Source organism: Bos grunniens, chromosome X (genome assembly GCF_055505025.1).
Source record: "Bos grunniens cultivar Pamir isolate PY7600 chromosome X, Bosgru_T2T1.0, whole genome shotgun sequence".
Classification (NCBI taxonomy): domain Eukaryota; kingdom Metazoa; phylum Chordata; class Mammalia; order Artiodactyla; family Bovidae; genus Bos; species Bos grunniens.
Window position 1 is genome coordinate 12,089,797 of NC_141194.1, and position 24,853 is coordinate 12,114,649.

At 43.5% G+C, this 24,853-nt stretch overlaps 2 protein-coding genes and 1 long non-coding RNA gene across 26 annotated transcripts in view; 2 read left to right on the forward strand and 1 right to left on the reverse strand.

Annotated features, from left to right (window-relative positions):
• The window catches only part of OFD1 (OFD1 centriole and centriolar satellite protein), a 60,523-nt gene extending 54,732 nt beyond the window's left edge, over nucleotides 1-5,791 (forward strand). For all 19 annotated transcript variants that reach the window (XM_086386738.1, XM_086386733.1, XM_086386721.1 and 16 more), the window contains 5 exons: nucleotides 1,554-1,673; nucleotides 3,970-4,127; nucleotides 4,613-4,771; nucleotides 5,310-5,380; nucleotides 5,653-5,791. In XM_086386738.1, coding sequence (XP_086242864.1) covers nucleotides 1,554-1,673; nucleotides 3,970-4,127; nucleotides 4,613-4,771; nucleotides 5,310-5,380; nucleotides 5,653-5,695 — 551 coding nt within the window. In that variant the 3' untranslated portion in view covers nucleotides 5,696-5,791. The remainder of the gene's footprint in view (nucleotides 1-1,553; nucleotides 1,674-3,969; nucleotides 4,128-4,612; nucleotides 4,772-5,309; nucleotides 5,381-5,652) is intronic.
• An 8,056-nt stretch (nucleotides 5,792-13,847) lies between these two features.
• Nucleotides 13,848-24,853, reverse strand: part of GPM6B (glycoprotein M6B) — a 161,019-nt gene continuing 150,013 nt past the window's right edge. For 3 of the 6 annotated variants that reach the window (XM_086386750.1, XM_086386749.1, XM_086386753.1), the window contains 5 exons: nucleotides 23,327-23,483; nucleotides 22,091-22,262; nucleotides 19,409-19,482; nucleotides 18,484-18,549; nucleotides 13,848-15,904 (listed from right to left, as the gene is read on the reverse strand). In XM_086386750.1, the coding sequence (XP_086242876.1) occupies nucleotides 15,755-15,904; nucleotides 18,484-18,549; nucleotides 19,409-19,482; nucleotides 22,091-22,262; nucleotides 23,327-23,483 (619 nt within the window). In that variant the 3' untranslated portion in view covers nucleotides 13,848-15,754. Of the gene's footprint in view, nucleotides 17,473-18,483; nucleotides 18,550-19,408; nucleotides 19,483-22,090; nucleotides 22,263-23,326; nucleotides 23,484-24,853 lie in introns of all 6 variants that reach the window. The other 3 variants (XM_086386752.1, XM_086386751.1, XM_086386748.1) reach the window with 1 other exon arrangement.
• LOC147339801 (uncharacterized) lies at nucleotides 20,479-24,240 on the forward strand. Its single transcript, XR_015158488.1, has 2 exons — nucleotides 20,479-20,828; nucleotides 24,043-24,240. It is a non-coding gene; the product is annotated as an uncharacterized LOC147339801 (long non-coding RNA).

The window sequence follows — 24,853 nt, forward strand, 5'->3', positions numbered from 1 at the left end:
ATCTCCTGTTTGATCACTTCCAATTTACCTTGATTCATGAACCTAACATTCCAGGTTCCTATGCAATATTGTTCTTTACAACATCAGACTTTACTTCCATCACCAGTCATGTGTACAATTGGGTGTTGTTTTGCTTTGACCCTGTCACTTCATTCTTTCTAGAGTTATTTCTCCATTCTTCTCCAGTAGCATATTGGGCTCCATGACCTACTGACCTGGGCAGTTCATCTTTCAGTGTCATATCTTTTTGCCTTTTCATACTGTTCATGGGGTAAATGAAGCCTATAAATAAATCCTTATTTTGTGAAGGTTAGGATTGCCTCAGATTTAAAATAAGTAACTTCTTAAAATTTGCTTCCCCCCGCCACTTTATGGAACGTGAACATGTTTAAGTGACTTTACTTTGAATTATAATGGTTCCATCAATTGCCTCAGATTTAGAAAAACCTTCCTTAGTTACAGAATGGAGATTAAAGAGTATTAGCTTCAGAGACTAGAAATTGTTGTCCTGGCTTTGGTCCTGCCTTAGATTGTTCTACCTCGGAGCCTACTACTTCACTAAACAATAGGAATGTAGTGTCAACCAGCTCTGAGGTTCTTTCTGGCTTACCAAGTCTTTTTTTTTTTTTTTTGGCTGTAGAAGCTTTATTCATAATAGCCAGAAACTTGAAACAACCTAGGTATCCATCAGTTGTTGTTCAGTCACTAAGTCATGTGCAAGTGTTTGTGACCCCATGAACAACCTAGCTGATCCAGGCTTCTTGCTGTACTCCCTTGGTTGTAACACACCATACTCTAGCCCCTCAGGCTGTCTCCCAGGTTCTGACCTCTGAAGGCTGAGCCTCAGCTCACAGGGTGTGGAAACCTTTCCTTTTTCACAGCTCCCTCCCATGGGTGCAGGTCCCCTCCCAATTCCTTCCTTTTTTTTTTTTTTTTCTTTCATCCTACCCAGTTACCTAGAGTTTTTCTTGCCCTTCTGTTAAGTCTGAGGTGGTCTGCCAGTGTTTAGTTGATGTTTTCGTAGTAGTGAGAATCATTCCACATGCAGATGTGTTTGTGGGAGAAGGTGAGCTCCATGACCTACTCCTCCACCATCTTGATCCCATCCCCCAGAAAGTCTTTATATTTGTGTGTTAACCTATTGTTTTGCCTTGAGAGCTTCATCCTCAAGTCTGAATGTCTAGTACTTTGAACAGGGAAATGAAAGGGCTTAGTATATTTTATGAAATCTTTGAACCAACTTCAGTAACTTTGTTAAATCACTGCAATTGAAATAGAATTCAGATGTTTTTCACCAAGCCAGATGAATTCTGCTGTCACTAGACTGATTTCCCTACTGAGTAACAAGTCAAATTTGTAAATGAATCTCCTAAGAACGCTTGGAGAAGCAGATATATTGGCGAGTGGCTCCAGTGAGCTCCTGGAACCCTGTAAGGAAAGGGCTGGCCCAGTTGCTTTGTCTGAAACTTCAGTGCTCAGCAAGCAGTTATCCCCACCCTCTCTTCTCTTGCTGCTGCTGAGGGCTAGGGGAGACTCACTTACACTTCTTATAGATGGATGGAGTGTGCCAAGGCAATTCAAGAGAGAGGGCCTCCATCATGCCGGCGACATGCCTCACGTGGATGGCGCTGCAGCCCCTGTGCCCACCAGGCCCATCTCCTTTCAGTACCCAGGTGAGTTTTCCTCTGTTCTAACTAACAAGGTATGTCAATAATAACATTTAATATTGTTTTCTTTCTATCTGTTTGCTTCCTTCATACCTTAAAAAATTAGGATGGTTAACCTGTTACATTTCAGTCTTCAAAACAGTGATGACATTGAAGGAAAAGTGGTCATTATACCCCTCCGTCCTGTCTGGCCCACTTTCTCTCCCCATCTCTTCTGCAGGCTCCCCCTTCCCTCACCAGCGTGTGGAAGTAGTTCTGGCCTTGGCCAGTGGACAGGTCCTTTTCTCTCCTTGGACCAAAGCATTGAAGCCTCGTACACATTCTTTCTCACGTAAAACCACCTACTAGTAAAACCATCCTCCCCCAAAGCTGTGCAAAGCCTCTTGTAGGCAGTGTGAAGTCACCGTACTCGGAAACAGGAGGAATTGCTGACAGAAGAAAGATTGTGAGAGGGTTGATTTTGCTGAGTCCAGCGTAAATCACTGGAAAACATCCATTCAGGATGGCTTGTTCAAGAGCTTTTTCTGTGCCAGGCACTTTCCCGGGGGCTGGGCATCCTGCAATCAGCCCCTGCTTTGTGGAGCATCTCAGAGTAGGGTGGGGGGGGTGGGTTGTGGAGGAGGGGGTGGTCAGCAAGCCATCACCAAGGAGCCCCAGTCTATTCAATAGGGATAGTGGCAGCCATCTGGAGGAGATGGTAATAGAAATAACAGAGTAAGAGAAACCAACTGAGGAGATAGGTGTTCTGCCTCTGAGAGGTACTAGATAGTATAATAAGGTCTTCTAAAATGAGTATTCAAAAGTGTGGCTGCACCATTCAGGAGTGACCCACCTCCCCCAGGAACAAGCAGAGGATTGCCTTTCTGCCCATGGAAGTGAGTACTGGCTGCCTCTGGTAGTCAGGTTCACGGCCAGGATCAAGGACCAGACAAGCCTGTATTGTCTTCCGTGGGTGATATGGAACCAGGGCCCAGCACAGAGATTCAGAGTACTCTGATGAACTAGAGAATTTGTCTGTTTCTCCACACTGTTGGGGGCGGGGGGTGGGGGCGGTTCAGAGATGAGGTTTTTCAGCCAGGGCTGGAGGAGAAAAGTCCACATAAGCATCAATGGGATTGGAAGATAATTCAACCACGAGGCACAGGGACTTGTGCTGTGGGCTCTCAGGAGTCAGCAAATGAAGCCTGGGCCACGCCCAGAAGGAACAGAAAGTAGACACATACCATTGTGGACAAGGCGGGCACTGGAGAGGGGGCACTGGGGACGCTAGGCCGGGGGCTCACCTGGTAGGAGGGGAGTTTCCGGGGAGAGATGGGGAGGGAGCACGCCCAGCTGGGGAGACTGTGGGAGCAAAGGCGGGGACGAGAAGAGCAGCTGGAGTCAGGTGACAGTGAATGTGCTGGGAGGGGGTTTGTGGAGGTCGGATGTGCAAGTGATGGTGATGGTGGAGGAAGTCAGTCCAATAGGAAAAGATCGCTTGTCGGGGCCTCGGCTGCCGTGGTCTGGACTCTACCGGAGCGGAGACAGCGCTCAGTGTGTCCCTCCCTTCTCCTTGGGAGGTGACTGGTGCTAAGCAAGCATACTGGCTTGAAGGCTGAGAGACTGGTATCAGGGAGTGCAGACTGTGGTGTTGGTGCTCTGGGTGAAGGGTGGTCAGGACCCTCACTGCAGTAGCAGGACGAGGAGAGGTGGGAGCCTGAAGCCCTGGAGGTTGGTGGATAGAGCACAGAGTGAGCTCGGCAAAGGAAGCCAGCGTTGTGGGATTGCCACGTGCAGATGGCAGGGAACCGCCCCGTAGAAGCATCGGTGTGAGGCCAGAAAGGGACAGGAGAAAACATGGGGGATGATGGGGACAGAGGCAACCCCAAACCCCAGGGAGGGATCTGCCTGGAGGGGATGGAGTGACGGCCAGGTGGCCTGAGCGGGGAGGGGAGGGTGGTTGGTGGTTTTGTCTTGCTCTGGGCAGGAGACTCTTGTACCCCTGTGGAAGTAGGGTGGGGGTAGTGACCAGAATGCTGTGGGAGTAAATGGGGATGAATGATCGGGTCAGAATGCTAAGGATCTGGCGGGCTCAGAACCAGATGCAGAGGCAGAAATACAGGGCTCCCTCGGCGAGGAAGGAGGGAATGGGGACACATTTGAGAGGTGGGCGGGGCACGCTGCCAGGTTTGGGGCTGAGGGCTTGGAAGCGGCTGACAATCGCACCATCTCCCTGGGGCTTGGCAAGACCCCTGCGTACCCATCCTGCGTTTGTCTGAAAAATCTGCTGCCGGAAGCTATTCGTTATTTTCTGTCCCATTAGGTGTCAACCAGAAATCGCTTGGAGAACAGAAGGAAGAAGAAAAACTCCGAGAACAGCAGGCCAGGGAACGAAGGCAGGGAGACGAGCAGAGGCAGAGCAAGTGGCAGGAAACTCTGCAGAGGGAGCGACGAGAACTCGAAAAGCTGGATCAGGAGAGGGTAGTGATGCTGGTGGGAGAGGGAGCCCCCTGGGTCTCCAAGTCCTAGGAGGAGCAGGGACGCGAACCAGCCCTGGGCGGCCTGAGGAGAGCTGTGGAGCACACAGGCCTTCTGGCTCAGGGTAGCAGGGCCAGCCCAGTCCCATGCATCCTCATCTGGGCCTCGCAACAGGCTCATGAATGAGGAGGACCTTGTTTTGCGGTTGATTTTCTCATCGTAAATGAGGTTAAAAAAAGAGCCTCTTGCTTCAGGGCTCCCCTGTCCTCTTTTCTTTGATGTGCTCCTGGCCCTTAGGCTGGTCCCAGACAGATTACTCAGGCCACTTCACTTGTGCCCCTTTGATGGTAGCAGTGACTTCAATTAAAAAACAGTTCTGTGGCATGCGGGTTGTAGGTAAAGGATCAGGATTACATTACTGTGTGTTTCTCAACCCTTATTAGTTCTAAAAGATGTATAGTTCCTATTCTGGTACCCATCTGTTTCAGAGGCTAATTGAACAATCACTGAAGTTGGAAATGGAAAAAGAATACGAATCAAGTGTTGAGGAAATGAAAGACAAATCTAAATCTGTTAGTGGTGAAAATCCTTTAGAGAAATACATGAAAATCATGCAACAGAATCCAGACGAGGACACCACGGATAAGGTGCTGATCCTGTGGACGGGCGTCTGTGGGTGGGGAGTGCTGAGGGCTTCTGTGGTGTACTCGAAAACCTCGTGGTAAAGATCTGCCATCTCTACTGGAGACAAAGGGAAAAGCATAGAAAATCTGAAGGTCACATAGAGCTCCAGCCTTCTCAATATCTGACACTCCTGACAAATCATGGGTTTTGTTTGAGTAAAAGATGGAGGAAGTTTTGATTTGTCAAAGTTTGTAAAAGTTGGGATATCTTATTATTTTCAGAACAAGAGATAAATAAAATGAAAGCTCTATGATTGAATAATGAATGAGTTAGTCCTGAGACAGTAACATTTTGTCTAAGTCTAATGTACTATGTTGAGAATACCTTCCAGGTAGCTTATTCTGATGTGCTTGCTGAATGTCATGTTTAAAAGTCACTGCTTTTATAGACTCAGTTACTTATATATTTCAAAAACAGTTCTTAGAGAAATCATAAAGTTTTAAATAAAATGAATATACATCTAATTGCAAAATTCCTCTCCCCCCCTCCTCGTTGTGTCAGAGTTCCAAAAAGGTGGTCCGAGAGAGCTCACAGTTGGACACGCTGCCGTCTAGTGACACTAAGGACAAAAGGTATGGTGTCCCCATTTATCATATTGCTGGTTCATTCTCAGCCAGGGAAGTGTTCAGATATTTGAGTCTGCCTGTAACTGAATCAGTCAAAATGACTGACTTCAAAAAAAAAAAAAATCTATTGCATTTTATTAACCTGTCAAATTACTGATAAAAATCATGAGCAAGGGCAGAAACCCCACAGGAAAGGAATGAGAACATGATAGAGATAACAGAATAAACTTGAAAAGAATATAACAGATTAAAAAAATTTTTGTCTTTCCCTAATTTAGTTTTGCGGCCTTTTCTCACGAGGAACCAGATGACATTTGGTAATCATGTTGGCTGCCCAGCTTCTTACTCCAATATCATAACTAACGGCCTGTGAGTTCTCTGTAATGAGACAGACTGCTTAATAAAAATCATGTGCAATCCAGTGTGATTTTTTTTCCTAGGTTCTATTTGCTACTATAGTGTATAAATGAAAAATAATTTGGTCAAGTGACACCTCCTTAGGGTTTCTCATTCTTGGGCCTTTCATTACACTGAAATGAGCTATTTTTTTCTCCATTTTTGTCTTAGGTTATGTCTCCTTGAGAACTTATCTTATTGGTCAAGTTCTAGGCCTCCCTTTTCGAACTTTCAGTTGTGTCCCTTCCTCTTAAGTATTGGGCTCCCTCCTGTCAAATAGGAGGCCATCTTCCCTGGCATTCTCCTTATTGTTTGTCCCTGAAAATACAAACACATGTTTTTCTATTCTAGAGTTTCAGTGCTAACCAGTGGTCACCCAGAGCATAACACAGGCAGGGTCTGTCTACTCTGTCTTTCCAGTGAAACCCTAGAGGATTATTTCCCCTTTACATATTCAGATTGGACTAGTTGTCTTTGCTGGTGATGCTTGTTTGGCCATTAAGTTCCATACTAAAACGGGGAGGAGATTTGGGGGTGTTTATTATTCCTTAGGCTTCTAACGATCAAACTACTGCACAATTGCACTCATTTCACATGCTAGCAAGGTCATTCTCAAAATCCTCCAAGCTAGGCTTCAACAGTACGTGAACCAAGAACTTCCAGATGTGCAAGCTGGATTTAGAAAAGGCAGAAAAGAACCAGAGATCAAATTGCCCCAGCATCCGTTGGATCATAGAAAAAGCAAGAGAATTCCAGAAAAACATTCTGGAAAAAACAAGAGAATTCCAGAAATACTTCTGCTTCATCTGCTTCTACTTCAGCCTTTGACTGTGTGGATCACAACAAACTGTGGAAAATTCTTAAAGAGATGGGAATACCAGAATACCTTACGTGCCTCCTGAAGACTCTGTATGCAGGTCAAGAAGCAACAGTTAGAACCAGACATGGAACAACAGACTGCTTCAGAATCAGGGAATGGAGCACGTCAAGGCTGTATATTGTCACCCAGCTTATTTAACTTATATGCAGAGTACATGATGTGAAATGCCAGGGTGGATGAATCACAAGATGGAATCAAGATTGTAAGGAGAAATACCAGTAACCTCTGATGTGCAGATGATACCACTCTTATGGCTTAGAAAGCAAAGAGGAACTAAAGAGACTCATAATGAAGGTAAAAGAGGAGAGTGAAAAGCTGGCTGAAAACTCAACATTCAGAAGACTAAGATCGTGGCATCTGGTCCCATCACTTCATGGCAAATAGATGGGGAGATAATGGAAACAGTGACAGACTTTATTTTCTTGGGCTCCATAATCACTGCAAATGGTGACTGCAGCCATGAAATTAAAAGACACTTGTTCCTTGGAAGAAAAGCTATGACACACCTAGACAGCATATTAAAAAGCAGAGATACTACTTTGCCAACAAAGGTCCGTCTAGTCCAAGCTATGGTTTTTCCAGTAGTCATGTATGGATGTGAGAGTTGGAGTTGTTGGATTGAGTTATTGGAGTTTTTTATATATTTTGAATATTATCCCCTTATTAGAAACATGGTTTGTAAATATGTCTTCCATTATATAGATTACCATTTCATTTTGTTGATGATTTTCTTTGCTGTGCAAAAGGTGTTTGATTTCTCACTTGTTTTTCTTTCTGGTGTGAAATCAGAGTCCTCATCAAAACCAGTGTTTACCCTGTATGTTTTCTTCTAGGAGTTTTACGGTTTCAGGCCTTATGTCTTCAGGTCTTGAATCCATTTGGAGTTGATTTTCGTGTGTGAGGTGAGATAGGGGTCAGGTTCCGTTCTTTTGCATATGCCTATACAGTTTTCCCAACGCCACTTATTGATGAGACTGCTCTCTCCCTCTTACATAGTCTTGGCTCCTTTGTTGGAAATCAGTTGACCATATATACATAGGTTTATTTCTGGGCTCCATATTCTGTTCTGTTGATCTATGTGTGTGTTTTTATGCCAGTACCGGACTGTTTTGATTACTGTACTTTGTAATATAGGTGCTTTTATATTGGTTGCATAAATATTTATAAATGTTACATGTGTTGCTGAACTGACCTCTATATCATTACATTATGACCTCCTTTGTGTATTGTTACAGTCTCTGGCTTAAAGTTTACTTTGTATGATAAAAGTATAGTACCTCTGCTTTCTTTTGGCTTCTGTTTGCATAGAATTTTTCCCTCTGTTTGCTTTTTAAAATTTTTTTTTCAATATTACTGTTTTTATTTGTCTCATTTATGGATGTTCTTTTATTGTGGTGGCAGCGAGGGGGGGATAAAGGGAAACTTTCTTCATGTGTGCACAAAGTGTGATACTGACGGAGGGTGATGGTGACAATTGCTCAACGTCCTTGGGCTGGCTGAGGCTGACCTACGGTGAAACTTGGAAGTGAACTCCAGCCCCCGGAATCAGCCAAGCATGGGTCAGGAGGTGTGATGGGGAGGGAGGAATCTGTCCCCTACCCGGCAGTCATACGCCATCCAGGGACATTCAGAAATAATCTTGCCGGCTTCTCAGTCAGCCCCAAGTGGAGAAATGTGCACCAGGAAGATCGGGACCAGCAACAAGTATCTGCCCGGCCATCCAGATGCATCCTGCTTATGAGTTGCCAGCTGTCTTCTCCCTTCATTTTCAATCTGGTTTGTCCTTAAAGCTAAAATGAGTCTCTTGTGGGCAGCATTATTTATGGGTCTTTTTTTGTTGTTTTTTTTTAATTCGTCTGTTTTTTTTAATTGAAGTAAAGTTATTGTACAATGTTATGTTAGTTTCAAGTGTACAGAAAAGTGATTCAATTCATTCTGTTTTTCAGTCCATTTAAAGTAATTTTTGATAGGTATGTTAACTTTTGGCATTTTGTTAATTTTTTTATTTTGTATTCATTTGTTTTTTTCTTGTGTTCTTTGTGATTTGATGGTTTTCTGTTACGTTATGCGTATATTTATCTTTTGTGTATCTTCTATAGCTTTTCACTTTGCTGTTACCCTGGGGATTACATAAAACATATTTATAACAGTTTAACCTGATAACAACTTAAGTTTGAACATAGACAAAGGCTGTACATTTATAAACTACTTCTTCCCATTTTGTATTTGATGTCACAGTTTATATCTTTTTACATCATGTATCCACTGACAAATTATAGTTATTTTCAATCCTTTTGTCTTTTAATTCTTCTGCTAGAGTTTCAAGGGATTTACCTACCACCATTACAAAATTAGAGTATTTTGACTTTATATTTACCAGTGAGTTTTGTACTTTGATAGGTTTTCTGTCACTAATTAGCATCTTTTCATTTTAGCTTGAAGAACTTTTTTTTAACATTTCTTGTAAGACTGTGCTGGTGGTGATGAACTCCCTTTAGCTTTTGCTTGTTGGGAAATCTCTCTCAACTTTAGTTGTGAGGCACAGCTTAACTGGGCATAGTATCCTTGCTTGGAAGTTTTTCTCTTTGAACACTTTGAATACATCATTTCAGTATCCTCTGGCTTGCACAGTTTCTGCCCATAGTCTTCCAGGTATTCCCTTATATGTACCAACTTGTTTTTCTCTTGGTGTTTTTCAGACTCTTTCCTAGTCTGTAGCTTTTGATGATTCAAAATTAATGTATCTCGGGGACTTCTCTGGAAGTCCAGAGGTTAAGACTCCATGCTTCCACTGCAGGTTCAGTCCCTGGTCAGCCAAACAAACAAAATATTGTGTTTCAGTGTGTATCTCTCTTTGGATTCTTTTTTTTTTTTTTTTTTTGGAGCGCTATGGACTTTGTGGATCTGAATATTTCTTTCCCCATATTAGGGAAGTTTTCAGCTATTATTTGTTTCAATAAATTTTCTGCCCCTTTCTTGTCTCCTTCATTGACCTCTATAATGTATATAGTTGGTTTACCTTATCGTGTCCTGTAAGTCCCTTAAATTATCTTAATTCTTTTTCATTTTTTTCCTATTTGCTCCTCTAACTGGATAAATTCCAGTGACTGTCTTCAAATTTGCTTACCCATTTGTTTAGTCTGCTGTTGAACCCATCTGTTGAATTTTTCAGTTATTCTTCAACTATGTGATTTGTTTGGTGCTTTTAGACATACTATTTGAAATTCTCACTTTGTTCATGCATTGTTATCCTAATCTCGGTGAGCATCTACATGACTGTTACTTTGAACTCTCAGGTGAGTCACTTATTTCCATTTCATTAAAATCTATTTCTGGAGTTTTATTCGTTTGGAATATAGTATATTTTTTTCTTCATTTTCTTTGTCTGTGTTGGTTTCCGTACATTGGATAAAACAGTCACCTCTCCCAGTCTCAACAGAGTGGTCTCTGTGGGAGATGAACTTTGTCATTCAGCCCAGCCCAAGCTTTTGGTTGCTTCTCAAACCTTCATGATAGTCCAAGCTACCTTCTTTGTTCTTGGTGCTTCTTAGTGGCTGAGGGTGTTGTCAGGACTGGTCAGTGTGGCAGTGGGGAAGATCACAGTCAGCACGTAGATGCAGGCTGATTGGGAAACTGACCTCTCAGATGGCAGCTGGGAAAGTGAGCAGTTAGGTCCGGTCCTGGGAGCTAGTGGTTTTTGCCTGCTCCCTCTGCACTTGGCCTGGGTGCATAGCTGCAGGAGTACTCGTACTCCAGTGCCTGGTAAGAACTGCTGCTACATCCTGTAGGCCTTGTGAATGCCAGTCCTGGTGGCTGTCAGAGCCGGATAGCCTTCAGATCTGTCCCCTGGGTGGCAGGTGCCGATGCTGCAACACAGATCAGTGTACCAGCTCCTCCCTGGAGACATGGGTGATTGGAGCAGGCAGAGCATGGGTGCAGTGGTTTCTTGGTCCCTGGGGAGGATGGCCGTGCCCTGTGTGCTAAATTAGAAGCCTGACTTTAGGCAGCCTTTTAATATGTGTAAATAGACCCTTTTCAGGGAAAGACTTGGGAGTTGGTGAGTCCTCTCGAGCTGGGTAAGAACTGGCTGTGACAGCCATGTGGGTTTCTTGGACACCACAAAACACCTTAAAACAAGGTGTTTGGGGCATGGTCTTTTCTGTAGGTGAGTCATAAAAAGGGGAGGTGCTAGATGTGGGGTCCGAACCCTTTGCTCTTCAAGGTGAATTGTGGAGGTGGGAGTGCCCACCAGATTGTGTGGTGGTGTGCCAGAGTTAGGGTTTCTGGTAAGTCTTATGTCTGAGCCTTTCCTGTCCATTTCAATGTGGGTGTTTTCTGCTCAATGTGTAAGAGTAGCCCAGCTAGTTTTTTCTTTTAGAACAACCTGCATGGTGTGCAGTGGCCTGTGCCATGTGTCCATGGGAGGAGGGGGAGTTCAGGAGGCTCCTATGTCATGGTCTTAGTCCTAAACCCTCAAATAACTTTTAACACTTCCTAGTATTACTTCGCGCCCCCCCCCCCCGCCCCCATCTTCAAAGCCCTTGTCTAAATCATTTATTGTGTTTCAGTTTTCTAGCTTGGGGTTTGTTCGCTTCATTTTTTTTTTTTTTCCTCTGTCAGTCAACTAATTCTAAACAGTATTCTTATTACTCCAGATGAGGTTAGGGTCTGTTTCAAGAGCAATAAGTCTTCTCTTTATGCAGCACAGCAGGTGGTCACATCATCCCCCATGCGAGTGAATACAGCCTGCCAAATGTGACACGCTCCCCTGCAGGCTGCCTACTCCTGCCTCCCCAAGACCCCCCAAATGGAGTCTGTTCAAATCCTCCCCAGGTGGGTAAGTATATAGACAGCAAACAGGAAGATGGAGGGGCGGTTGAGAAAAAGTGTTTTTTTTTTACCAAACCCGACTGACCTCTCTTTGTATTTTTTTCCTCAAAACTTTCTGTTGTTTTACTCATCCTAACACTCACTTTGAAAAGGTTAGCTTAAGTAAAATCTGTAATTTTTCACACACTGCCAAGAACAAAGTAACCCTGCACTGGCTAGCAGCAGGTGTCACCATTTAGGACAAGACGGTACTCACAAAGTGCATTGCCGCCTCTAGATCTTGAAATGGGCAGACCTCCTTCTACTGTGCTTTGCTTTATTGCATGTCACAGATACTAAGATTTTTATAATTTAAAGGTCTGTGGCAACCCGAACAAATCTGTTGGTGCTGTTTTTCCAACAGCATTTGCCCATTTTGTGTCTGTGTCACATTTTGGTAATTCTAACAGTATTTAAAAGACGCTTACTCCTTGGAAGGAAAGTTATGACCAACCTAGATAGCATATTCAAAAGCAGAGACATTACTTTGCCAACAAAAGTCTGTCTAGTCAAGGCTATGGTTTTTCCTGTGGTCATGTATGGATGTGAGAGTTGGACTGTGAAGAAAGCTGAGCGCCGAAGAATTGATGCTTTTGAACTGTGGTGTTGGAGAAGACTCTTGAGAGTCCCTTGGACTGCAAGGAGATCCAACCAGTGCATTCTGAAGGAGATCAGCCCTGGGATTTCTTTGGAAGGAATGATGCTGAAGCTGAAACTCCAGTACTTTGGCCACCTCATGAGAAGAGTTGACTAATTGGAAAAGACCCTGATGCTGGGAGGAATTGGGGGCAAGAGGAGAAGGGGACGACAGAGGATGAGATGGCTGGATGGCATCACCGACTCGATGGAGGCGAGTCTGAGTGAACTCTGGGAGATGCTGATGGACAGGGAGGCCTGGCGTGCTGCGATTCATGGGTTCGCAAAGAGACACGACTGAGTGACTGAATGGAACTGAACTGTACAGTATTTCAAACCATCTGCTAGCAGAAAGTTGACAGCTCACTGAAAGCTCAGATGATGGATAGTGTTTTCTGCAGTGAAGTATCCTTTAATTAAGGTATATATGTTGTTTATTTTTTAAGATATAATGTTATTGCATGTGTTAATAGACTGTGGTGTAGAACACCTGTATGCACTGGGAAGTCCAAAAATTCATGTTACTCTTTATTGTACCATTTGCTGCATCACAGTGGTATGGAACCAAACCTGCAGTGTCTGAGGTTTGCCTGGATTAGGAACTGTTAGAAAGCCCTAAAAGGATTGTTTCAATGTAGAGTATTTTGCTTGTTGGTTATTAAATGAGTAGGTGAGTCCCGTATAATTTTGACTTGATTTTCATTCCTTAGAAATTAATTTTCACAATGTGTAACTAGAAAAAGGGAAAACTCTTACTTTTAAACCTCTAGAGGTTCCTACATTTTGTGGCAGGATTTCTGTCAGTATTTTAGATAGTACCTGTGATCTGATTAACTTAAGAAATAACTGCACACAACACTCCATAAACAGAACGTGTTAAGCTGTGTGACCAACAGCATAATAATTGGACTGCTGATGTTCTCCTGCTGTGCGTGAGGGAAGGGTGATAATCCAGAGGCAGTGCCTTTTTTAGAAACGTCAATAGTGCCAAAAGCCAGTCCTTACTCAGAAAGGTCAGATATAGACAGTCCACATGTATAGTCATGTCAACAGGTAAGTAGTTGAAAGAGATTATAAAATGAAGTCCTAAGTAAGAAATCTAGCTCTGCGGCTTAGTTTTTTAAATTGAAATATAGTTGATTTACAATGCTGTGTTAGTGATGTATACAAAAGTGATTCAGTTATGCATGTGTGTGTGTGTATATATAAACACATATATGTGTTTTTTATATACACTTTTTCAGACTCTTCTTTCCCTTTATAGTTTATTACAAAATAGTGATTATAGTTTCCTGTGCTCTATACAATGGGACCCTGTTGTTGAATAGACTGTGGTATCTTCGGTTGGTAAAACAGCCAGTGTTACTTGGACTTTTATGAAGGTTCCTCACTGTTCCCACTGTCTCCAAACAGAAAGCTTTGTATTAATCCCATAAATTAGTATATCATTTTTCTGACTAGCTTCATACCTAAGTGTTAGTGGCAATTGATGTAACACACCGCCCAGTGGGTTACAGTGTTTTCTCAAATTGCTCTTGCTTTGAGAGAGGCGTCTGTCAGAAATGAAACACATAGCACTTGGAAACTTGATTCCCATACAAATGTAGAATCTTGATTATGCGTACTGTTTAAAAATGACACCATACCAAGGACAGAGAGAGAGTATATATGTATGGTAAAAAGGCAAGTGAATGAAGCTATAATTTTTATTTCATTTCTCTTAATACAGCCACAGCTATTTCCACCTAAATAGATCTTTAAAATAAGCATACACAGGTATTGACTATTATCTACAAATATTTATTGTAACACTTGAATAGAACTACAGGAAGCCCTTGGCACTGATAGAAAATATTGATTCACTGTTAGGTTACAAAAATTTATACATAGCAAAATTTAATGCTCTTTACATAAAAAATATTAGACTACTTAAACAAAACTTTCAAAAATTCCTGGTAAGAGCTACCAGAATTAGAAAAGTAAAATTAGGCTTTAGACACTGCCTCTTCTAGAACACTGGACTCAAACAGCACCTCCACTGCTGGAAAAAATATTTAGGTCTGTCATGCAACAGGAAAACAAAACACCAAGCTATTCTGGAACAACTGTTCTACACAGAAGAGATCGTCTCCCGATTTAGAAAAAGAAAAAATAGTCAAGATCCAAATAGGCATTTTTAGGCATTAACAACAACACCAACAAAGAGAATCCAAATGAAATATTATACTTGCTGTTCAATTTTAATAGCATCTGATAAAGGTATGCTTCCTTTCATTTTAACACATTTCTGCACGTGGATATGTTTAAAATCCAGGAAACAGCCAAACCACAAGTTAATTCTTAACATGAATATACATAGTTAACCCTATTATATTATGCAGCCCCCTTTAAAAGCACTGATGCACCCAACAGTTATATGTATCATTTCATAAAGAACAACACAAAGTTTACCATCACTAATACCCAATACCTATAGTCACTTAATGTTCTGAAACACAATGATTTAGAAGGCAAGTTTCTTTTGAAGATGGCTTAAACTCAAGCATTTGGGTTTTTTTTTTTTTTTTCTTTTCCTGAATATTGAACTTTATTCCAGGAAACTTTAGATAAGAAAACATGAAATAAATATCAAACCTAATTGAAATTAATTCAATATTCAAGTCTATAAAAGTAGGAGGTCTGTGGTCTGTTGGTAATTAGGTTTTGGGTAATTGGTATGAAACTGTAAACTTGCTATTTAGACCACATAAAAATGGTTTTGAGTGGTGGTCATTTTAATAAGGTAACACTTCTTCATTAAGAAAAACATTTGTGGAACAAAATTCTTTGAAGGATTTGGGGTTACCTATTGTAAGTTCTTAGAAATTGAAAACATACTCATTAAGGCAAAGCTGACATTTATTTAAAAGAAATCTATTACAAAATTGATTTTGGATAGCTTGTCAGTCTGAATCTAGCTTCATCCATGGTAGGTAATACAGAATTATTATAGTGGGCTCATTTTAGCATTCTTGAGGGAAAGAAAAACAATTTCTGATTGGACCAGGAAATTAGTATGTCCTGGACTTAAGAGGGGTGGGGAGACCAGCTAATATTTTTCTTACAAGGGTCAACTCTAAGAATCACTTTATCTTTGAGCCACAATTTCATACATGTCAGCTGTCAGAAATGGAATGTCACATCAATTCCATTTTAGCTCCTATTTAGATGTGTTTGAGGACAGATGGCAGAAGTGAATGTGTGGTCATACCGCCTGATGCTGTTATGGCATGGTCCTTATCAAGGGGTGTCGTGTTCTCACAGCCTGTCTTGGTAGGATTGTGAACATGCCACAAATTTCAAAAGGATAAATATTCATTTTGTTGAAGTGTTGCCTTTTAAAATGGCTCCCATGAAACCTCCAATATCTGTTGTAAAGAAAAAGAGTTACCTACTGGAAGGTTTTCCTAGAAATACATCCCAGCAGCTTGAGACAGACAGTGAAGTGTTTGGACTTCTACATGAGTTTGTTTGGTGGGGTACACATCTGTACTGCAGAGCAGCTGTCTGATGATTTGTCAGAGCTGTAAATTCGTTGGCTGAGACCCTCTGGCAAACATTTATGTGTAAGAATTTAGTTGTTCTTTTGACCGAGACTGGATATCTTGCAGTTCCTGTTCTTCCTTTGCTTTGATATCCTGGTAAGCCTGCATTTTGCTTGCATCCTTTAAGTAAGCCCAGTTAGAAGACAGTATCATGAGGAAGTGGATCTGGAAAAGAAGGGTGAGCATGATGGCTAGTGAGCATGTGAGAAGGCAAAGCGAGCTGTGAAGGCAGATTAGACGCTCTGTGCTGTAAAAATGGAGAGGGTTATTCCGGATTAATACTCATTCTGCTATCAGAGGCATCGGAGACTGAGTGCAAGCTCTGCTAGGACGCTTCATATTAAAAGGGTGAAAAAAGTTAGTAAACAAACATAATGAATCAAGAGAAAATGGCCCAAGTTACTGTTAAGAAAAGGCAAAAATGAAATACGACAGGGTGCTTTTTACCATTTTAAGAGTCACTTTAAAAACGAAGGCAAAAGTTCAGAAACACGCTGTGTGGTTATTTTAGAATGAGTGTTGTGCAAAGATCTTTCCTATCTGTGGACAAAAATCAATTTCCCCAAAGGCCTGAAAGTGTGAATGGTGTTTATTTTGAGTAAATATAAAACTACATATTTAACATGGAAAAATTAAGTCAATGTCAAAACCAAAATTAAGAACTATCAGCAAAGCATGCAGTCTCTGTGTTAACACACTTTTAGTAGTGAAACTAGTTTTCATGTATAACTGCCGTGATTTCATTTCACAAAACATCAAAATCGTTATGATCATTCTTTACAGTTTGATGTGGCAAATGCTTCTTTTCCACTTCTTTTCCTCATCTTTCCTGCAATATCTATATATCAAGTTCCTTATATTTCCTTCTCAACATATTGGAGACTTTCAGATCCAAGCACAATTACTTTCCCCATTAGAATCTTACGTGCAGTTTGAGAAGTGGCTATGAGGAATCAGTTACTACTCACCCCAATCCAACACTGTGAAGTTATCCATTCTGTGGGCTCTGAAAGGACTGATAGTGTTGTGTAAAAATAAAACTACATATAAACATTTCTTGAGAGATAACAAGTGAGCTCTTTTTCTTCAAATTTTCATCAGCTTATTTGAGGGGCATTTATTTGGTAATGAGACCTATAATCGTTAAAAATACTGTAATCAGATTTTAAATATACTTATAAAATATTTTCCAGACAGAGTCTGAGAAGACCAAATCCAGATGAAAACGGTTCTCTTCCAGTTCATCTTCAGTGCTTGTGTTCATGACTGAAATGGGTTATCAAGCAAGCAAAAATAATGGAAAACACAGGTATTCCAGTTTTAATACTTCACTTAGAGATACTGCTCAGAGTTTAAGTTCAAAGAACTTTGTTAAAAAACAAAGACATTGTTTTTCAGTGGCTGCTCACCAATGTCAGTAAATAACTGAATCCTTTCCACAATGTGGAAATAGCCAGATCTCATCATCATTTTGGAGTTCATGTACGGTAAGTCATTTGAGTAATCTACCATGCAAAATGAGTTGACTAAAGCGATTTACAAATTACTGTAACAAAACTGCAGAAGCCTAGGCTCTGCTTTAGTCTGGGGGTCAGTGATACTTCACGCTACGGAATATAGCTCTCTAAAGCTCCTTATTGGCCTTATGCAACTTAGAATTTAGTGCAGCAATCTTCCCGACTCTTAAACTTCAAAACCGCATAGTTATATGTGGTAGCCATCATGTAGATCAGCTGGTGGAAGAGAACAGAACAGGACAGTAAGATACAGGCAGTGTGGGCTGCTGCCCTGATACTTCTAAACTCGGCCGGGGATGGGAGCCAGCTCAGAGCCTAGGGTGTTTCTTTTTTGCCATTTGTAAGCCCATTATATCTCGCACACTCAAGTTTCTGGAGTCTCACGTATACAATATAAGTCATCAGCCCAGAGAACAGGTCCCCACCCTGAGGGAACAGAGGGTTGCCTCCACGTGGGGAGGGATGACATCAAAGATAGGACAAACTCTGAAGTACTCACTTCCTCATTTCTCAGCACTTGAGGTTCCCCCTCACTCTACCCACCTTAGAACTCTGGACACCACAAGCCAAGCCCTCCCAAGTTTTCGGTCCATGTGGATACACACAGATGCACACCTGTGTGGTGGTATCTTCCGTATTTGTGAATATGTCCTTGTGCTAAAATTTCCCTAACTCTCAGGTCAGCACTGACGGCCACGCAGATGCACAGAATGCAGAAAAGCTGACATGCCCAAGGCAACTGTGGCAGCCTTGGCAGCTATGGCAAGCTGTAAACAAGCGTCTTTTTCATCATGTGCCCTGGTTTTTGCATTTTTGTGACCTCACTCTTTCTGTGGTCCCTCATGAGAGTGCTAAAGGGCCGTCTAGTGTTCCTAAGCGCAGGGAAACTGCAGGGGGCCTGACAGAGAAAATACATGTGTTCAGCAAGCTCCGGTCAGGACGGGGCACACTGCTGCCGGCCTTGGGTACACTGTTCATAAATTAGCACTATATCCCACAAGTTATACCCCACAAGATGCCTTTAAACGGAGGCAAAAGGATTCTTCCCACCGAATCTGAATCTCATCACCTACCATGAATGCCAAGACCAGCACCTCGTCCTTCCTGCAAGCTAGACACGGGGTACGTTTACATAGGGGCACCTGAACCGAGGCAGAGTCCCAGGTGTGTTGGCTGGAAGGGAAATCTGTTAGGATGGTGCCTGCAGGGAAGGGGGCCAGCACTCACCAGGGCAATGACGGTGGCGCCAGCTCCAGCACAGGCCACGATGAACAGGTGATAGGACATGTAGAACTAGGAGAGAACCGGGCACCGAGGTGAGCATTCTGTGGGGGAATGATGGCCCCCTCTATTCTGGGCACGCTCCCTTTTCCTCTGTAGGGCTGATTTCTGAAGGCCGGGCACATGCTGGGCTTACCTGGGGAGTTTTCAGAACTTGGCAAGAGGCTGCACCTCAGGCCAATTACATGGGAGCAGCTGGGGCTGCTCCCCACGAACAGGGTATTATCCTGCTCCTGCATGCCTGCCACCTGCGGCCCAGATCGTGGATGTACACACCCAGCAGCCAGGTAGCGGGCCCTGATTATTGCGGTTGTTCCTTCCTAAACCATGTCAGGATCGTCTTAAATGCAAGCTCCCACCAGTGCATTTGAGAATCTGCTTTTATATACAGTTATAAGCCAATGCCTGAAGACTGTTCTAGGGCAGAGAGATTTTTCAACCATAGTGTGTCAGGATTTACTGCCAAGTAAGGATGAACAAGCAATAGCAGCAACTCAGTCTTTAAACAAAAGACTAAGTTGCCAATGTATAAAAATTCAGTTGTATACAAATTAAGGGCAATCCTCTATGGGAAAATTTACATTGGTCCGGTGACAAATGTTCTACTTTGAAAAACAATCTGAAGATGAAAGAGAAGAATCGAGATATATTCAGACTGGGCAGGATTGGGATCACTCTCCAAATATCCCTAAAAGAGAAAGCTGTCTGGTGGCGCAGGACCGTCACTCTGGATTCAGCCATGGACAGGGCCATTGTCTAGGTGGAAAATGGTGGCTCAGAGCCCTCGTGGACTTTCTCCCTAGGAGCACCCTCTGCCTCAGCCTGAAGTGCCCAGTGGTCATCTAGGACCAGCTGAGGGGCCGGGGCCTACCTCGTTGGTGTTGCAGATGTTTTCCAGGGCCGAGCCACATATTCTTCCTGGGAAAGCATTCCAAGGGATGATTCCTAGAAGTGAATCCCAGCAGAAGGTTAGTGATTAGCACAAATGCCAGCACCCCTGCTTGTACTGGGCCCCTCCACTTTCAGAGGCAATTACAACACAATCACGTGCTGTGCTCTTCATCAACAATTGATGTATCTGCCCTCTGCAGAAGAAACTTTCTGGAATAATAAAAAGTCCTATTTGGACAACAGGGCAAGAACAAAGGCAACTAGTCCATGAGATAATTGGACAAATTATGCTTTGGTTAGCTGAGCTGATATTCATGAACTCGAGTTCAACAGCTGCAGGACAACCCCCACCCCCGCCCTTATAAGGCATTTCCTCCTCCTCAAGCCAAACACATCTCGCCCTGAAAGTCATGGTCTGCGGCCTTGCTCCTCAAGCTCTTTCACCATGGTTGGCCCTGACTCCGTTCTGAAAGGGAGAGGCTATGCTCAGAAAGGTTCATGGCAATTTGACAGAGGAATTTGTTTATATTCTGTAATCTGCACTTCCATTTTGTATGTCTTTGCTTTTCTGTTCCTTTTTGTTGTGTTTTACAAGTATCTCAGAACTACTTTGGATTGAAAGTCCAATTGGAAGCTTGGAAAATCACTGTACTTCCCCACAGAGTGAGGCCAGCTCAGCCTGTGGTGTCCTTGCTGTATCCAACTCCCCTCTGTGGTCACCTCGTCCACATGGCGGCTGCTGCTTTTTCTGTCATTAATGCCTCTATGTGCCCTTAAATATGAAACACACCTCAAGTTCTCTTGTCTCCCAGGAGGTCAGAAAGGAAAATACTTAAAAACTATTCCTTCTACCTTTGTTATGGACCAGTAGTCTTTGTTTCAGGAGAATGGGAAATGATGAAACCACTGATTTCAAGGACAGAAGATTTTTAAAAATGATTACTGATGACCAGACATTTGTAGTGAATGCTGAAGAGTAGGGAAATGATACATGCACCTAGATATTCATTTACAAATATTTAAAAAATCAACTTGAGTCTCTGTTTTCCATCTATTCTAAAGAACAGTGTAGTTGAACCTTTGGCTCTATGAGAAGAGCTCAGTGCAAGGGGCATTTTAGGTTAAGTTTTGTATTATGGTTCAAGGTAAGATGCTGAGGATAAGCCAGACAGGAAGAAAGCTCTTCTAGAAAAGCTCTGAAAGAACAATTATTTCCTCTTCAATTCTAATGGAAAACTTTTTCCCCCTAGTTGATCCTGCCAAGAACAGGATTTCCACCATTCTGGGCAGAAGTACTACTGAAACTGCCTTTTCTCATTCAGGAGGGATGTCTGGTTTGCAGTGATGGACAGGAGGTGCCATGGCCCTTTCTGTGGCCTCTCAACATGAACTGAACTTAGGTAAAGTGCCCGCTCAGAAAAATATGTTTGAATAGGTATCCAGCGCTCAGCTTTGTTAGAGTCCCTTTGGATGACTTTAAAATATGCCTGGATTTTATGTTGTCACTGAGTCTCTAGAGCCGCATGTCCTCTCCTGAATCTTCAAAGTCTCCACTCATATCCTGAGTCTCCAGAATCTCATCTCCTGAGTGTCCAGAGTCTTGTTTACAGTCTCCTCTCAAGACTAGCCTAGGTCTTATCTCCTGTCCTAAGTCTTATCTCCGGAGTCTCCTGAGTCTTCAGGGTCTAACCTCCAGAGTCTCATCTCCTAAGTCTCCTCTCCCAAGTCTCCTTTCTTGATCTCCTGAGACACCAGGGTCTCATCTCCTGAGTCTTGTCTGCTAAGCCTAAGGCTCGTCTGCTCTGCCAAGTATCCTAGGTGTCCTTTCCTGAGGGTGCTATCCCGAGTCGATAGTGTATCCTGTCCAGGGTCTTCTCTCCTGAGTCTCAATCGCTGAGTCTCCAGAGTCTCATCTCCTGAGTCTCCAGGGTCTTTCTCCTGACTCTCCTGTCCAGGGTCTCATCTCCTGTGGCTATAGATCTCCTCTCCTGAGTCTCCTGTCTCTCTGCTCATGAGTAGCCTAAATCTCCTCTCATGAGTCTCCTCTTCACAGTCTCCTGTCCTGAGACCCTGGGCTCTCATGTCCTGAACCACTCGGGTCTCATCTCCTGAGTCTCCTAACTCTCATCTCCTCTCAGTCTCCTCTCCTGAGTCTGCTCTCCAGGATCTCATCTCCTGAGTCTCTAGTGTCTCTTCTCCTAAGACTCCGAGGTCTTGTCTCCTGAGTCTCCTGACTCTGCTCCTGAGTCTGCTATCCAGGGTCTCGTCTCCAGAGTCTCATCTCCTGAGTCTCCACTGTGTTGTCTCCCGAGTCTCCTAACTGTCCTGTCCTGAGTAGCCTAAGTCTCATCTTATCTCCTTAGTCTCCTAAGTCTCCTCTCCTGAGTCTACTGTCCAGTGTCTCCTCTCCTGAGTCTCCTATCCAGATCTCCAAAGTCTCCAGTCTTGGGTCTCGTCTCCCAAGTCTCCCGAGTTCCTCTCCTGAGTCTCTAGGGTCTCATCCCCTGATGTCCAGAGTCTCGTTTCTTCAGTCTTCTCTGCTTTCTTCTGCTCTTCTCCATCCTAATGATTATTAGAATTATTATTATTATGACCCTATAATAATTTAGACCTGCATATGCACACAGAACACAAACAGACTATGGGACTGCGCAGGAAGTACCATATTGCCGGATGTCCACACAGATCTGCTCCACTCCCGCTGTCCCGTTGGTTTGGGGGGACTTGATGACTTCACAGGTGGACCATATGTTGTAGAACATAAACACTGGCACTGCCGAGAAACCAAACACACCCAGCCAGGCCACTCCCAACACATAGGTGAGGAAGACGAACTAGGACAAGAAGGAGAAAGAATCTTCACCAACCAGTGCAATCCCTGGGAGGAAGAATAATATATTTCTCCTAATACTGAACTTGCTGGATGCAGTCACTGGACCATAGCAGATACAAGGGAAGTTTTGGAACTTTGCAGTTCCCTATTTAGTAAGGACGTGAGTGGCCAAGGCAGGCTGTCCCTTGTCCAAGGTCACTGAGCTAGCTGGGGCAGGGCCTCCTTCAGCCGTGCCTTGTAAATATCAGTTCCACACTTACCAAGGTGTGTGGATGCTCTCACAGGCCACTGCGTCAGAACTCTGTTCCAAATTGCCTTTATTCTACATAATAGATGGGCTGTAGAACAGCCACCACTACAGGAAGCTCTTTGTGGAAAAGAACCTGGGTAGTTTCATGATCCTGTGAAATTACTAAAAAGCATTAGATGCGCCTTTACTACATTTACAATAGCCATGAACACAAGCTTAGTGCACAGTAAACCTGCTCAAATGCTCATTTCCCTCTAGTCTTGCTTGGTTTTATACCTTTAAGAGTCCTCACCTCAGGACAGCAGAGAGCTCATTTGGTGTCCTCAGCCCTGCAGCCTGTGTGTTTATCTTCCTCCTTCCATGACTTTCTGCCTCCATGTGAGTGCATCTCTCTCAACTCCCCAGCTGTTTTCTTCACATCTGACAAGTTTTCAAATGCCAGACCCACACATCCAGCTGCTTGGCATAGGCCATTATAAACCCCACTTCAACAACCCCCCCCAACTCCAACTCCAAAAATGCCTCCTTCCCACCTCTCCCTCCACCCCTGAATCTCCTTTTGTGATAGAGCACTCTCTGTCCCTTTCTCTTACCGAGCCCCTTTTAAGCTCTGTCCTCTGCTAGGCCAGAGGTCAGCAAACACTGTCCGTGAAAGGCCAGAGAAGGAACTGGTCAGGTTCCACTGGGTCACAGACACGCCTCAGCTTTGCTGAGTGAATGCAGTCACAGACCACATGTCAGCAAAGGGGAGCGGGTGCCAAAAACCATACCAGACAGAAAAAACTTGAATTTCGTATCAGTTCATGCATACTCACCATCCCACTGATGCACCGGCCACAGGCGGTTGTTTTAAACTCCCCGTGCAGTTCTTTCACTGCACTCGTGGTGTAGAAGCCTTCTGCCAGCAGAATGATCCCATACAAGAAGAAAAAGGATGCAATTCCGTAGATGACATACTGCATCAGCTGAATTCTGTGAAAAGAAGATCCCAAGTGGTTACATTTGCGGCCTGATTTTGGCCTCTGGAGGGAGGCTGTGAGGGTAGGTGACACCCTGTGACAGCCGACCCACTGATGGCTTCGGTGGGGGTGCTGCAGACAGGCACCCCTGCCCAGACCACAGCAACCTGGACCCTTCTTCCAAGGGGTGGGCAACTTCCCAGATGAGGGAGATGTTTCCTTTGGGCGGGGCCCCAATGGACTTACTAGATGCTACTCCTTTGCATGTAAGTAAATGCAGAGATTGATGAGTTACAGCCACTCATCCAGGACACACATACAGCCAGCATTTCAACTTGGGTCCAGTGGATGGTCTGTTCCTTCCACCACATCAGAATGTCTCCCAACCAGGCTTTGTGATTAATGGTTTTCTGCTAAAACCCCTAAGTAAGCATTCATGGCCTCTCTATGGAGTAACTCGGGCAAACACTTTCTGCGCAAGACACTGTCATAACACAAGTGATAATGTATCAAGCAGGTTTAAGATACAAAAAGTTAATTCACATCTAATTTTGTCCTATGAAACCCCACAGAAATGCAGATGACAACCTTTGGCTGCCCAGTGGAACCAGCTGGTAAGAGACTACAGGTACCTGGGTCCTATCCCCAGAGATTATGACTCAGCCTGAGGTGAAACACAGACCTTTGGATTTTTTAAAAAAACATTCTTCCAACTTTGAGAGCCATTTACCAACATTAATAATTAAACTACCATGCTTTCCTGAGGCTCAGTCATGGTAAATATTTCTTGGTCTTTTTTTGTACCCAGTTTGCACTCATTGAATCCCTTGTCCTGCTTGATCCTCCTCATGGCCTCCCCCACTGCTGATTTCTTTGAATCATTTCACAGATAAAAAAATTTCCAAGGACTCTTCCAACATGCTTCCCTTATTATTTCATAAAAATTCATTCCTGCCTTTTTCAAAGGGCTGGTAGAAAAGTATCTCCCAATCACAAGGCACCTAAAGACTGTCAAACTTTGGGAGTAAGGAAGGAAAAAGCAAACAGTGAGGGGCAGGGGAAGACACGCGAAGATAATCATCAATACACTGCTGCCAGGCAGGCACGCTTATGAGAATCCATGCATGGGAGTTGGACACTCAAGAGGATTCTAGGACAGCAGGGCTGAGGCCATACCCCTAAAACTTCCCCTTTTCTGAACTGGAGGATCCCTGGGGATTTTTCCTCTGCTTGAAGAATGAACATCCAGGTCCTGCTCCTGTAGACTTCGGGTGGGGCTAAGTCCTTGACAGGCTCCTACCAGGCCAGGGCTGGCCATTTTCTCTGACAGCACCGGAGGGCATCTGTTACTTGGGGACTGTGGTAACCCTTGGTGAGAGGATG